The sequence below is a fragment of the Strongylocentrotus purpuratus genome, unplaced genomic scaffold (genome assembly GCF_000002235.5).
Source record: "Strongylocentrotus purpuratus isolate Spur 01 unplaced genomic scaffold, Spur_5.0 spur5_scaffold_11, whole genome shotgun sequence".
NCBI lineage: Eukaryota > Metazoa > Echinodermata > Echinoidea > Camarodonta > Strongylocentrotidae > Strongylocentrotus > Strongylocentrotus purpuratus.
In genome coordinates this window covers 16,810,080-16,825,853 of record NW_022145596.1, presented here as the reverse complement: position 1 = coordinate 16,825,853, position 15,774 = coordinate 16,810,080, and the positions used below count along the sequence as shown (strand labels likewise).

Here is a 15,774-nt window from a genome sequence, read left to right as displayed (position 1 = left end):
GAAAGAAACTTTAACGTGTGTACGCCAGAGTTAATCTGCGATACATGGTATACAATAACAGATATTTAATCTAAACTCTTTACAATGTTACACTTATAGCAAGAAGATAGTAATTGGGAAATAGGATCAACAGGTTACTAAAAATCAGTAATTTGATTTTTGTTTTTAATAAGATAGACATCATCTTGTTTTTACAAAGTCACGCTATTCAATTTACAACATACTTTTCAAATACTTTCATCATGTCATGATTATATATTTTTTAATCGCCATTTTGATTTCGAAGTTCTCCTTTTTTCTAATTTCCTACACAGTTATCTCGGCGGGTGACGGTGGAGCAGCGAATGAGAAAAGTGAACTCATTGGAAGACTATTTGAATGCACTGAGCTTGAATGATACCGACACACCGAGGTCAAGATACTTTTTAAATAGGAGTCCATCAGCACTTAATAAGAGGAGTTATAGACGACTTGGGCGAGCGGGATCAGCCGGTGGATGTAAGTACCACGCCCTGCAACCCTCCTGCACCCCTCCTGCACCCCTCCTGCACCCTCCTGCACCCCTCCTGCATCCTTCCACGCACCCTTCCCCGCATACTCGTACCCCTTTAAGCACGCCTCCTCTTATACATTCCTTTAGTTTTAACAAAGAGACAGTATCTCTTTGGTTTGAACTACTTCTTCTTTTAGTCAAGTGGCGCTAGCTTTGCTACTGTGACCGTCGCAAGTTTATGCCATCCTTCTCTGTCTGATGTTGTCTTTAAGTACATGTCCAACTTATAATGTAGTTTTCACTTATTCTTGTCTATTTATCCGTCAATCTTACTGTATTGCTATATCAGCCCCCCTCGCTTTCTCTCTCTCTCTCTCACTCTCTCTCTCTCTCTCTCTCTCTTTCCCTTTCTCTCTCAATCTATATATCTATCTAGATATCTCTACTATTACTCCTCCCATCTTGTAGGCCCTAATTGTTTTCAATTCACTTTTTAGACTTAGTGCTTGAGAATTCCTTCAACTCAGCCGTAGATGGCGACAGAGATCTTAATATTACTGTTGCATCAAAAATAAAGTACCTATCCAAAAAGCTCGCTCTAATTCCAATGAACTGAAAAATCTGCTACGGATCTGCCCGATTTTTAAATATCGCTTTCTCTTTTCAGTCTTGCACTGATCGATGAATTTAATCTAAAAAATAGTCTTAAATCGAGTCTACCTCCTTAGTAGTAAAACAACATATATTTAGCACTCTGACGAACAAGGGTGATCAGTTATAAAACGTATGCAGTTGTTTTTAACCTCATCTACATGCGGTTAACGAGATAGAGATCTCCTCCAAAATAGATCTATTCAATCTTACAAAGAGTGTGGAATTACTATAATGAAAAAAGCTGTAAGAACAAATAAATTAGAGGGATAAATCTAGCGAAAAGGACTTAAGAGAAACACTTCATTTCGTACTTGAAACTGACCGCAAAGAGAATAAGGATTTCCGCACGGTTGCCTTTTTCATTGGAAGTCAATCACTGCGGGTTTTCATTATTTTTATTGATTTTCCGACGTAATGACTTCTCCTTTCACAAAATTTCATTTGCACTTATTGCAAGGATGAATTACAATAAGCAGAGATAAAAGGAGATAATGGTTTTAAATTATTTTTCTGTTACCAATTCATTACGGAATCGGAGGAGGAGAAGTCATTTAGATATTTTCTCTCAGTTTGCGATTCTTGACCCAGGCTTGTTCCGACAAACAACAAAATTCATCATTATTGGCTGTGAGTTTAATGGAAAAAATAGCAGTATGTGGTATATTTTATTGAGTGAATTATTGTTTATCACTGTGGCTGTGTAATTTTCCACAAGGTCTAGCTGTTTGGTATATGAGATGAAAAGTGGCAGCATTTTGGGCCAAATCTGTTTAATATCAAAATGTACCGCCACCCCCGCCTTTTATATGAATAGTTTTAACGACGAGTGTTTTTAAGTGTTTTTTAATTTCAATTTTGCCATAGCAAAAGTTCGTTCTATGAATTTACTGTGTTTTGTTATAACTTGTATTAAGCGCTATATACAAAAATTAAATTAAAAAAATATATATTATTTCAGGTTTTTAGACGATTATAAAATTTATTGATTATTTAAACAGCTTCAAGAAATGATTTCTTTATGTTTTGAGAATTGACAATATAGCCTATCCGATCTGTCACAGACAAAAAACAAATAACGGGAATGTATGTCATTGATCACCAAAGCTCCTAGAAATGTCTGAAACTGAATTGTATATCTCGCTAATGAGGAATACCGACGGACATCAAGAATAAATAACAGATATATTGCTGTCAATTGCAAAAATGGGATATTACAAAAATGACAACGAATTGATATACATTTCCTGTGATTGGTTTTCAAGTTTAGGCATAAATCTTACAGATTTCATGCACTTTGCTGATCTTAATCTGATGTTACATTGAGTTCTCATCTTACCGAAGGCGTTTAGATATAATTATTGTCAAAATTCTATGAACAGATTGAAAGAAGCTCCCTTATCAATAGTTAGCATCTATGTTCGTAATTACGCGCTTGTGGAATCTTTGAAATAACTTGATTATCCTTTGGTTAGGCAATACGGGATGTTTTCTTGACATTTAACCCTCGATTTAGATAAATGGGGACGATACTGTTGATGTAGATGTCTCAGGATCATTATAGCGTTGATTTATGACATTCCAATTCGGTATATTTTGTAGGAAAGCGGACATATTTTTTTTTAAAGCATTTCATATTGGTTGAAGGTCACTATTCTCTTTCTCACACCCCCTCTCTTTGCACTTCCTTATAGTTCTAGATTATGACTCGGGTAAAAGCTTCCCTGTATCTGTAAGCGTTAGATTGATACCTGAGTGGAATAGAACTTGAAAGGTCTAATTATCTTTTGCATTCCTCGTCTGACATGGATAGAATTAGGCACACGTAATGTCTATTTAAAGGAATTTTAAACACATCCCGTTTTTCAAGGATTACAACACGAAAAATTCTCACCAGATACCAATCATCCCCACCCACCATTTTTCTATCTACTTCTCTTGCTTCATTTTCTCCCGGCTCTCAAATCTTTTCTGATTAATCGTCTAGGCTAAGTCAAGTTGGGGTCAAAAGAGACCAAATATTCTCCTCCACTGAAAACATTTTACAATCGGCTGCGAACAAATAGCGAGATGATTAGAGTTATGAAAAGAAAATCGTTACACACACAAAATAGACTGCCTCGGCAACAATGTGTCGTATATTCGTGGATGGGCGGGTAGCCATATTTATTTTCAAAAAAAGATATTCACCACTTTTGCATTCCAGCGGCGGTTGTTGTCTGTTGATGAAGATGAGTTATATCGTCAGCTTTATGAAACGCTGTGATCCGAAAAGACAAAGATAATCGGTGTCGCATCGCTTGATGTTCACACAAAACTTTAGAGAAAAAAAAATAAGGACAGAGGAATTTTTAACAATGCGATTTCATTTTTCTGGCCAGTCTTTTTTTTTATGAGAGCAAATTGACGATAGTCGCTTGAACTTTCCATCCCTCTCTTTACTTCTCTCTTTCTCCCAAACACCCTGTGTTCTCTTCACCGTAATGGGGTATAGGGATGATCAAATTCTCGACTGTGTAAATAGATTTGACATATCTATTATGATAGACAGTGCAACTAAACTGACAATAATCATTGGAGCTTTGAAGGCGATATTAAATACTGCATATCAAACCAATATGCCAGGATAAAAGAAAATGTTCAATCACTCATGATTCCAAGGCTTCTTTGTGTTCCATATATGCTTTCATTTTGAATGAGGAATGAACCGTAATAGATTGGGCAGGCAAAACAAAGGAAGGAGAGTCATTAAAATCAATGGCCCTTAATTACTAATTGAGTCTTGATTCGTCGAGTTCTCTTGCTTGGTGTTCAGTGACTGACGCTACAAGGCTATAGTCGCAAGGTCTCTGGTAGTTAGTCTGACCTGTGGCAAGCCGGGTCGAATAATCATTATTTTTCTTTAAAAAAATATTTTCATGAATATTTAGGGTAACGGTTTTATTGATGATTATACGCCATGGAGGATTTATGAAATGAAGCTATAGAACAACCAATAAGTGGACTGTAGGTGATGTATTGGCGCTATTAGGAACTCCTCTGTGAAGTATAACTCTATACCACCTCGTTCCTTAACCTCACCCCCAAAAAGGGGTGCTAGCACCACTCCACCACTTTACCCATTCTCCTTAACCACCTACCCATGAAGGCCACTCCTCGCTCCAACTCGCACCAACAATACCCTCCAAAACGATTCCTAACTATCTTTGCTTCACCCTCGCGTTTTGTCCTCAATCCATTTCAACCGCGTTGTTATATTCTATATACATATATATTTACCAAATGGAATTCACGGAGCATTTCCTTCAAAATTACCTGCGACAGAAAGCGACTGGGCATAAATCAACAAAGCAAACCCCCTTTAAAACTGATACAAAAACATTTAAACGCCAAATTGGGTCCCTGACGGTAATGGAATTATGTACACAAGCAATATTTGCCGCATTGTGCCGATTGTAAACATGGGAATTTAAATATTTGTTCGCGGCAAATAATTACCCATTCATCTCGGTCACATCACTGTTGATGAATGTTTTGACAATAAAATGAAAATCGACGAGGACTATTAAGAGCAATAGGCTAGCATTCCAACCCGTTGTCTTTAAGCCATACAGCGAGTTCACAACCCCTTCTTATTCAGCTAACCCAATCAGCTTGCAATAAACCCGGAATTTTAATCACCCTAATGCTCGATTTCGAGGCGACTTTTCGAAGCCTATTTTCAATCAAATCATATTTTCTCTCTTTCTGTAAAAGAAAAAGTCGATTAATGTTAACACGATTTTGGGACCCTTTCCTCAGGCGCCGGGCGTAATGAGAAAAAACCCCGTCGCTCCAGAAATTGAGTAAAAGAAAGAAAAAAACTGTTTTTGCCATGATTGAAGCGAAAACTACATTGACGTTGAACTCATGAAAAGGACGGAGTATCTCCAGGCAAAGTTGAAAAGGACATTACTCATTTAACCCTTTCAATATACTAACAATCATAACAAGGATTGTCCAATAATGCTAGGACACCTGGCAGAATTTGCACTTGTTTTCCCCTTCATTATCGGTTGGAAGGTTGGTAATTTCCCAAGCAATGTATCAACGAAATATTATCCTTCATAAAGGAAACATATTATACTTTAAACGTTCTTCGAAACTTTGAATTATACGAAGCTCAAAATCCCCGGCGATGCATTTTGTTTGTGCTCTCAATTTTCTACCTCAAATCATACATTCATTATGGGGTATAACCTCGAGTGAGGAAACGCATGGAATTTTGATTGGATTTATTGTGCGTTTTGTATTGACATTTGGCGTCATTGTTTCTGTAATCCGGCCGGTATTCAAGCCAAACGCGTTTGATTACTACTATATTATCACCAGATTGGCAGAAACTATTCCGTCCTAGAAGATGATCAGATCCGAACAAAAGATCATTTCGTGCAAAGTTCACTTCATTTATCTAGACAGTAAAGAATGTACTTTTTATAGATTTGCAGCATCAATCCACACTAAAGCCTTTGTTTACGTCTAGAGAACATCGAGAACCCGATTTAAGTGCAGTGAAACTTCCGTGGGCAATATAAAAACGGTTATGATCTATGTTGATTATGTGTTGTATACGGATATTACCAGAACACTTATATAGTTCCGTCTTCATTAAAAAAAACCCACTTCATTTTGTCTCTTATCTTTCTTCTCGTTTCATACTCCCTTTTCTTCTCTGTTTTGTAATATAATTTGGATTGTAGCACAAAGTCACCCCGAATTAAGCATTAATGCCATTTCTACACTCGCCTTTAGCCACAATACGTAATGAATGCGTATTACTCTTTTTCTTAGCTTTTTATCTAGTCATCGCCAGATCGCTATATTTACTCGAAAACAACAAAAAAGTAATGTGGGAGAGAAAATAGCATGTTGCCATAATGTAACCTTATTAGGTCCGTCAATAATGTGTTGATTAATTGGGTAATTACATTGTCTATTTTGGAGTGAGTAAATGAATTTGAGTTAATAACTGGAACACGGGTAAACACGCATGCGCGTGGGCGTGCCTGTGATAACGACTACTCCCGATGCGACAACAATTCGATTATGACGTCATGCAAATGACCAGTGACGTATTGATGCCTTATAAAAAGTAATGTTGAAAGTGTTCCACATTATTACCCAAGCCTTTGTTTTGTATGGAAGTTGTTTACACGGGAATCAAAACACATGAACAAAAAAAGCTTCGTTTACATTTCCCGTTTACATGTACTAAACGAAGTTAGCTTAGCTATTGGAACACTAACAAGGCCTGAGAATTAGAATTCACCTCTTTTTCGTTTCCTATATGACGTGTACAATTTGGCTTTGACTTGAAATGCTAAATTTACAGACGGTTTAACAGTAACTCAATCGAACAGTTTTAAAATATACAATATATTTTCCTCACAAAGTTTAAGTTGTATAAAATAGAGGGAAGAAAAAGAAGGAGGAGCTAAAAACAATGAAGAAGATGAAGAAGAAGAAGGATGTGAAGAAGCAGAAGAAGCAGAAGATATAAAGGGAAAAGAAGTTAAAGAAGAAGGAGAAGAAGAAGATGAAAAAGTAGAAGTAGAAGTAGAAGTATAAGAAGAAGAAGAAGAAGAAGAAAACGAAGGAGAAGAAGAAGAAGAAGAAGAGAGGAAGAAGAAAGAAGAAGAAGTAAATATTAGAAGATAAATGTGACTTCTCGAGCCAGTCCCCAACCCATTTTTTGGTGCGTGTGATACCCTTTCCCCTAACCTAGTATTGGTAAACCTCAACATCCTCACTCAGTATCCCCAGCATCCGCGATGTTCTGCGCCCGAGCCTCCGGGGACACCAAGAGCTACATTTAGCGTTCTTCCCCGCACGAGTCTCCTCGTCCACGGTCACACTTTTCTGCCAAAGTTTCCTTCTTTTCTCATCCTCTAGACGTTTTTAGAATGATAGATAATACATTTTATTGATATTGTAAAAGAATAAAAATTCCCTTTTTAGAATCCAGGTTCCTCCTCTTTTTTAATCATATCTGCAATTTTTGTATCATCTTAGAGATAATGTTAGGTATTATTAGATTTTGTGAAAGAGTTACAAAATTCAACTCTAAGCCATGTAGATATCAATCTATCTGTAAAAATCTACCTACTTATGCAATTTCAGTTATCTATTTGTCTATGTATGTACCTATCTATTTAACTAAACTCGCTATCTATTTATCTGTCTGTCTATCTTTGGCTATTCTAATATATCATATATCTGTTAAAATAATATGTCAATGCTTTCTCTTTTGAATGTCGAATATTTTTCTAGAAAGTGTTTCAGTCAACATGACATTGGAGGGAGTCTATTGGTTTGGACAAGGAAGTAGTACTAAAATTGACTAAAATATTAGCAGAATAGATGCTGTGCAGTTCTATCATTTCATCATTTTTCTGTTTATATTGCCCTCTATATTTCTACGTTTCATCTATTCTATCTGTTCATTCTCAAAATATGTGTAATCTTTTCTGATTTATATCAGAATTAGAATGAAAATTTAAGACAAGATTGAAGAAACCTTCTAATGAGCGACATAAAAAAAGGCATCGCGGACTTACATACTATAACTACTTAACGCATACACTCAAACACAAAAAGTGGCATATATTCAATTTTGTTGCAAACTTGTTTCCACATGTAATGCTGCCAAAATGTTTCTAAAAGAAAGTTACCAAAGGTCGTCTGCGTATAGGAGAAGAAAAGTGCATGACTTCTTTGCGAACTATATAAAAACGCTGAGAATTCTTGCGGCTTATAGGTCGGAAACGGGCCATCGAAAGTAGATCGAGGGAGGGGAAATCGGTGAGCTAACCTGGACGGATGGGTAAGGTCTGGGGCTTCTTCCAAACGTGCTGGGAAAAATTATAAAATCTTGATATGTTAGAGACTGCTGTATATAGCGGCATGGAAGGGACTTGGAAAGAGAAAGAGAGAGAGAGAGAGAGAGAGAGAGAAAGAGAAAGAGATAGAGAGAGGGATTGTATAGAATAAGAGCATGTGAGAAGCATAGATTGTGATATTAGCAAAGATATTTCAAAATTAGAATCTCCCTTTTTCTGCCATCATGATCATAGAATTCTATTTGTGCAAAATTAAAAACAAAAATAATTTAAGCAAATTTGATTTCTTGTCACTTGTGGACAAGAACTGGATTGATCATAGCTGTTGTTGTTGTTGTTACTTTAGATTCTTTGGGTGATTTTCATCTTTGGCCACGTCAGTCTTTCTTTGTATATCTATCAAAGGCCTATAGTCTAGTGGCGTTGATGCGTTTCTTGCAAACTGACTTTTCTTCGAATATTTCCATCTCGTCTTGACAGCTTATCTGCTCCAAAATCTCTTTTGCAACTTTGACATTTATGAGTCTGGGTGAGTGAGGGACTGGTATTCTTATGAGACCTCTTGAGATGAAAGTTGAAAAAGGTTTAGAAATGAGTGAAAGAGAGAACGATGTCAATGACATATTTGACAAATTGGATATTGCTATCTTGTCCCCCTGGGTCCCTGGCCCGCGTCGAAATTCGGGTGATTCGATATGGCCAACTCTGAGCGGAGTGATGATCAGAATGTGTGCTGGGGGTCGCTATTTGATGATTTTGTTTGTTGAATTTATTGTTGGAGATAATACTTTAGAATTATTTGGGATGGTAGGAAAGTTTTATTGAATAGGGTGCGGGCTGTCGGCTGAATGTTGTTGAAGGGGTGAAATTAGGATGCATTGGAGCTATTTTCAAGGCATTGTTGGAGGTGTAAGTCGCAGAACATAAGATGACAAAGGGGGCCGCATGAAAAGAAGGGCGCAGACCTATACGGCTTCAATTCGTGGGCAGTCCTTTAACTCCAGTCGCAGGACCCCAGACCTCCCCGTTTCACTTCAGTGATATTTGGACTATTCTTCTGACCATGCAGAATCATTCGAATTGAACGATTCTTCAGCATGAATTGTCAGAAGGCGGAGGAAGCATACAGTCCAGCATAAAGAACCATTATGACATTTTTTGTTGCAGAAAGATGTTCAAAAGAGGGTTTTAATGATGGAGGCGAAAGCAAGACATAATCTGACATTAAGAAAGCCATGACACCTCCGGATAGGCCAGAATCCATTAGGGGTGAAAGAAGGCCCCCCTTGGATCATTATAAGTCTCTATCATCATTATGATTACATGACAGCGCTTAGAGAGAACATTCTGTGGTTTATATTGTGTCGTCTGGGTGGGGAGCTAAATTAAGTAAGACGGAAGTCGCGATAATGCGACAGTCCTTATACCGTCCGCTGATCAAATGAATATAGGATAATAAGAGACAGAAATCAGCAGAGTTATTGGTTCATGTGTGGTCATTTAACACCTCATTCAGCACATACCGATTTCCTGGGCTGTGCATTCAACTTTCGATAATGCAACCATATTGTTAGTCATGTTGATTGCCCACTGTGCCGACACATTGCTGAAACATTCTTTCGGCATCTGTGAGTGCATTATGCAATTTTGTTGTCATTTATTTCTATGAGCCCTCGCTTATAAAACTATGTGTGGTATTAATAAAATATTAATCTGAAATTCGATGGGCTAATACTTAAAATGAAATCAATATACACATTGCAAATAAATGGTGAAAACAAAATCAATGCGTGGATGGCTATCGAAATACAGAGCGCCCTCTTAACTCAAATGTCGTCTGCTTAACTTTTATGATCATGTTGATGATTGCTTAAACCGACTGCTAAGAAAGTATGTATATGCTTTTAGTAAGAAACCAGGGAACCGATGGTTTCATGTCCTCTCCAAAGAACTGGGAAATGAGGATTAATACCTTATTACAATTGTTCTTTTCTGAACTCTCATAATTAATCATCAAAGATTTCTTGTCGAAGATGTTTATCCCATGCAAATCTTTCATTTTCATGCAATCGTTGCTAAATTATGTTTCGCTCCAAATCCCCAGGATAATATTGGAATCAAACTAACAAATGTTTTCCTTCTTCCTCTCCCTGTTTTTTGTTTGATTTTCCAGCAAGCAGCGACAGTGCTTTCTTCGCCAGGTTAGAGGATGAGAATGCCCGAGTGCAGTGTCAACCTCGCGACCGTGTGGTGGATTCGTACGAGGAGCTGGGAATACCACGAGGCTATGGCGACTTCCTCTATCCGGAATGCATCGTGGTTCGTCGCTGCAAGCAAGGAGGATGCTGCGGGGACGAGCGGGAGTGCGTGCCGTCAAGAACGACCAATATCACCATGAACGTAAGTATTCCATCAGGGGCTTCGCCAGAGTATTTTACATCAAAAGGGGAAGACTGAACAAAATAATTTGTCGAAAATTTTGCCGACAGAAGCAAAGTTACAAGGGATTTTAAGGGCTATACAGAAATCCTCATATTTACGAATTTACCGACAGAAATATTATGTGGGTATGTCCATTAATGGATATAAGGGGCACAACCCCTTCCTTTGTACCCCTTTTAAAATCTTAGACCGAATAAGGCACTTGGAAATGCTTGTCCGATAGACCCCCCCCCCCCCCCCCCCCCCCCCCCCCCCCCCCCTCGGCTCCCACCCACTTTTTCAAAATCACGATTCGACCCTTGAGGGTTGAAGCACACTCCTGTCAACCCCTCCGGCGAATCTTCTCGTAATTTTTAATCTCCTGTTCTTTCACTTCCAACAGTTCTTAAAAACCAGGCTGCAAATCACCCGCGAGATCGTGCACGACTTGGAGTGCGAGTGCCAGGACAAACCATCCTTCTGCCCCGAGCCGGTGGTCGACTGCCCGGACAACAAGGTGTGGTCCTACAGCGAGTGTACCTGCAAGTGCCGGAACAGGTGCCCCAAGCCTTTCCTGCAGGACGAGGATACGTGCGGATGCGATTGTCTCAGCCAGGACAGGAACTGCAAGAACATCTACAGGGGAAGACGGAACGGGAAACTGTCGCGAGAAGAATGCGAGTAAGTAAACTCTCATTACATATTGTGTTTTGTCTTATCATTAAGACAATCGCTAAGACTTCCAAGAAATCATCCCAAAGGCCATTTCGGTACGGTATTGGGTATTCTACTGCCTATAGAAATCCAGGGCCCGGTTGCACAAAACTTACCATTGATGGTAACTTTGCCATCAATGGTAACTACCATGGAAACCTTGATTTTGATTGGCTGTTGAGCCCTGTGCAATATGTCAATGAAATGTTGTAGTAACTAGGATTAACAATTCTACACATATTTTTGGTTAAGTATCTACCTTCAGATCTCTAATTCTAGTTCATTTTGCTTTCTTTCCTTCTCTAGTTGTGTTCGGAAAGGCCTATGCGGTAAGCCACCTTGTATCAACGGAGGTTTCTCAATATCTGACTGCAAATGCATCAATTCAAACAGCTGAGAGAAGTTCCTGCTTCAACGAGATTCCTGAAGATAGACCTTACACTCGTTAAAGGATTCGAACAGTTCATCTCGGTTTCAGAGATGCAAGGACTCTTACTATTTATTCTGAAACGTGGTACGATGTTACAAACAAGGAGGACAATGCTTGCAAAACTTGAAATAATGCAGCACAATGAAGTTATTCGAGAACAGTGAAAAACGGAGTAAGACAGAGACTCAACGAGCGCTGTTTTGCTTTCCGGAAGAACGACTACTGTCCTGTCTTGGCCGTAAGTGGCGTACTATCCTAAAATCAGACGGAGAGGATTCACGGAATTTAATAATTTTTGTTTCGCGGTTCTTCTCTTTTCGGATCACCCGACGTTACACCACTGCGTGCTTCTCACTTGGGAAGTAGTGATGGACTGATGGTCATACCAAATATGAATATTCGAAGCTTCGTGATCAACTTATATACTAAAAAATAATCATGAGGTTTGTTTTTATATCAATGTATTCAATTTCAATTCTTGATTCGCTGCCGTGTATTAAAAAGTAAAGATGTATGTAATTTTTTACATATGAAAACAGAATGATGTACATATTTAGGTAAATGTATCTAATATTATTAAATATACTATTTAATCACCTTTTACAAACAGTTATAATGTCCATATTGAGCGCATAGCAACTACTATCGTACATAGCTGTCGTAATGTTAGTATTTTGAAATGTATAGCATCTCTTAGCCTTGTCATGTGTAGTGGGATTGGTGAGATTTCAAATTCGAAATTTAGACAGAAATATCTTAATCGTTGACATGTAACAAAGTGTTGATAAATTTCAGAGAGAATTAAATAAAAATGATATGTAAATGTCCATGTGTATAATAACGAAATGTTTTTAAATTAGCAGATAATTTGTTATCATTATCATAATTTCCCTGTTGTGACTATATGAGACTTTGACATTGTCAACAACAATATTATTCGTTTTCATTAATGTACAGAATTATTTTAAAAAAAACGAATATTTAATCTGTACATTTATGTAACTTAAGTTGACCATGGTTTAATTTATTCTTATTTTTTCATCGATATCAAAAACCCTTTGGCTATATAAAGCATAAAACTTCAATAGTTTCCATTTGCTATTGGACGTTAGCTCTGTTAGCTCTGTTCGTTGTTGGTGAACACCAAAACTTATGTAATAATCTTGTTCAAATATGGGTGCTATATAAAATGTATATAAACACTACCAGTTTTATTCTTATCATGTATATTATGGGTCTATTTATGATATTTTCATTTTTATCTACAGTCTTTAACCGTTTCCTTGAAGTATAGTGGAGCGGTTAAAATGCCATCAAGTGACAGAATAATCAAAATAATACAACTTGTTAGGATACACTTATATTGATTGTTTGCAATAAGTTGAATAAATTTATAAAGAATAGCCATACTGAGGTTAGTTTTCCACCAACATTATATTAGTATTTGAAATCAGATAATAATCATTGAATACTGCTTCATTTCATATCAATGATTCGTATGTGGGAGACCCCTTTGAAAAACAGCTTATAAAAATATAGCTGACAAGGGCAAACCATCCCACGAGTGGAGAATACATAATAAATGAATAATTTAAACATAGTTTGATCATTTCAATTTCATCAAGTCCTTTTTTCCTCCTTTTGGGGGCCTCGATGAATATTTTGGTCTCGACTTTAACAATCTTACTCCTGAAGACCTGTTGGCATCAAAATGCTGCAGACCCTTTTTTTCTTCTTCAATTCGTTTATTCATATTCTAAAATTTAAAAACTGATGTGAATATTTTGGTCATAATAATTATTTTAGGTAAACGGATGTGAGTATATATTAACCGTTATGCATATTGGTCTATTGAATATACAGTGTTTATGATGGTGAGAAATATTGTATTTAGTACTTCGACAATTGCACCTGTATTGAAATCTCAAGGCATTTTATTTTTGTATGCTTCTATTGCCCGAATCGTTCAATCAATTCTTTTTTCCCTGGGGGGGGGGGGGGGGTGGCGGGATCGATAGGCGGTGTAAGACCCTTTATGGAAATGTCAAAAATATTTCAAAAGTACTTTACGCCATAAAATAATGTGAAGCCGTTAACAGTAATTTCATTTTTGTGAGCCTATCAATATCTGACGTATATAAATCATTCTATTTCTAATCATTAGATAGAAATAGATACCTTTGATTCTTCCGAAGTAGCAAAGCATGTACTTTCGAGTATGTGTAAATATTATGATTTAATCTTTATTTTTTAAAGTGTCTGTTGCATCAGCTTGATATATGATCATCTATTAATATATGAGCTGGAATGATTGATTATAACATGTTTTATTCTAGTCCCCACATCTAGAAACTATAAACTCAAAGGCATTATACAACTATTCGACTACTACAAATCATTTTCAAACGTCGAAGTCGGATTTTCTACGACGGAATTTTATGGATTTTGAAATACGATCCGAAATCAGATAAATGTCCCTTTTATTTCATCATTCCAAAGTCCCGTATAGAAATTTGTATCTCGTCTAACTTTAATTCCCAACATTCCAATAGAGATACCACTTTTGAAGGCAAGTACCACATAAACCCATAACAAACTTGACAACTTATCACTCAACGAAGCGTAGTAATTTCTGAAATACATCTCCTCACGGAACCCCCCTTTAGAACGTCTTATCACCATTTCTATATTCTGCATGAAGTTTTAAAATAAACGTAGATGAATTGTTTGTACACAGTCATATTTCATTCCCCGGTCGGGCCCTTTCATGCTGCACATAAGTCACCGACAGGGGTTGGCTACTCTCTGAAAGATATTTTTTAGAGATTTATGAATCTTAGAATTTCCCGCCTGTGGTTATCTGAACTCAAAACGGTTCCAGCGTTCACCGACACCAGAAACATATATAACATTTTAAAGTTTGCAGATATTGACCCGTTGTAGTTAAAGTCCCCTGTAAACAATTGAAAAGAGTTCAATATGGGGATGATTGAGTTTTACCGGTGTTTTTTTTTAGTTGATAGGATGATAATTAAAGAGAAGGCTTTGGAATAAGCTCTCATCGCCATAATTTGGGTCAAGATAAATCATTTTAAAAAGAAAAAAAACTGGGTAATTTAGATGATATGAGTGTCTTGAATAATAGATCAAGTTTGGTGATTATAATTCATCCTTTAATTGCTTCCGATACGTGAGCTAATGATTATCAGTACTGTATGCCTGTTGATTCAATATTTAGAGTCTGTTAGTGTATTCTTATTGTCTATTTTCATACAAAACATCATGAAATGATGTTCATCTGTTATCTAATCATGTACTTAAATCGAAAAGGATATACTGTGTTGGTCCTTTCAATGCGTTTTAACCCAGGCTGCAAACAAAAAAGGCTGAGACGGATGAGCTGTACAAGTTTAGTTTTCGAGCAATTTATTATACATATATATTTTTTTGAAAATTTATTACTATAACTTGAAAAAAAATGTTTCTGTTTTACTGGGCATTTATGCATATCTAGGTGAATACAATCCACAATTTATTGAAACAAAATGTATTTTCATTCAGTCGGTATAATTAAGTCTGTAGTCCCATTTTCATTGTTTATTCATTATAAATCAAAATAAAATACCGGTCTATGTTTCCTGATAATCCCGTCATGTATGGCGTGTAAACAATAGTGTCACAGTACAAAGGTGCGCTTCGTGGTGAAATAAATATTTTAAGTCAGTAATGATAATTGTTTTCGTTTGAATTTTGTAAAAAAAAACACCAGTTTATTTCGTTTAAAAATGTGATAGGGCGCTCTTTATTAATTGTGAAATAGTTAAAGAAGAAAGAGAGGAGAAAAGATTTAGACGGAGAGGGAGAGGGGGGGGGGGAAGAGTGTATATTGAAGGAAACAAAAGGAAAACAAAAGTGTCAATGAGGGGGAAGTGGAAGAGAGATAAGGAAAAGAGAGGGAATTAAAGAAATGGGGCAATAGAGAGAGGGGAAGGGGGAGAAAGAGGGGAGAGAGAGAAGAGAGGTGGGAGAGAGAGGGAGAGAGAGAGAGAGAGAGAGAGAGTAGTAAGTGAACTTTACAGAGACACATAGAGGGGGTCGGAGAATGGGAGGGGGTGAAGAGGGGAGGATGTTATTATTCGTTACAGTATTATATAGGATATATCTATCAGACCATAACATGTAATTGG

At 37.0% G+C, this 15,774-nt stretch overlaps 1 protein-coding gene across 1 annotated transcript; it reads left to right on the top strand.

Moving 5' to 3' along the window:
- Positions 1-203: 203 nt before the first annotated feature.
- Positions 204-15,314, top strand: LOC100889860. The gene is made up of 4 exons (XM_030980826.1): positions 204-498; positions 10,196-10,422; positions 10,847-11,124; positions 11,464-15,314. Exons 1-4 carry the CDS (start codon positions 345-347, stop codon positions 11,552-11,554), a joined length of 750 nt encoding a protein of 249 aa, XP_030836686.1. The 5' UTR covers positions 204-344; the 3' UTR covers positions 11,555-15,314.
- Positions 15,315-15,774: the final 460 nt, after the last annotated feature.

Coding starts and splice junctions, on each gene's coding strand:
- LOC100889860 (XM_030980826.1), top strand. CDS start 345: ATGAGAAAAGTGAACTCATTGGAAGACTATTTGAATGCACTGAGCTTG. Junction 10,423..10,846: donor CGACCAATATCACCATGAAC/GTAAGTATTCCA, acceptor CACTTCCAACAG/TTCTTAAAAACCAGGCTGCA. Junction 11,125..11,463: donor CTGTCGCGAGAAGAATGCGA/GTAAGTAAACTC, acceptor TTCCTTCTCTAG/TTGTGTTCGGAAAGGCCTAT.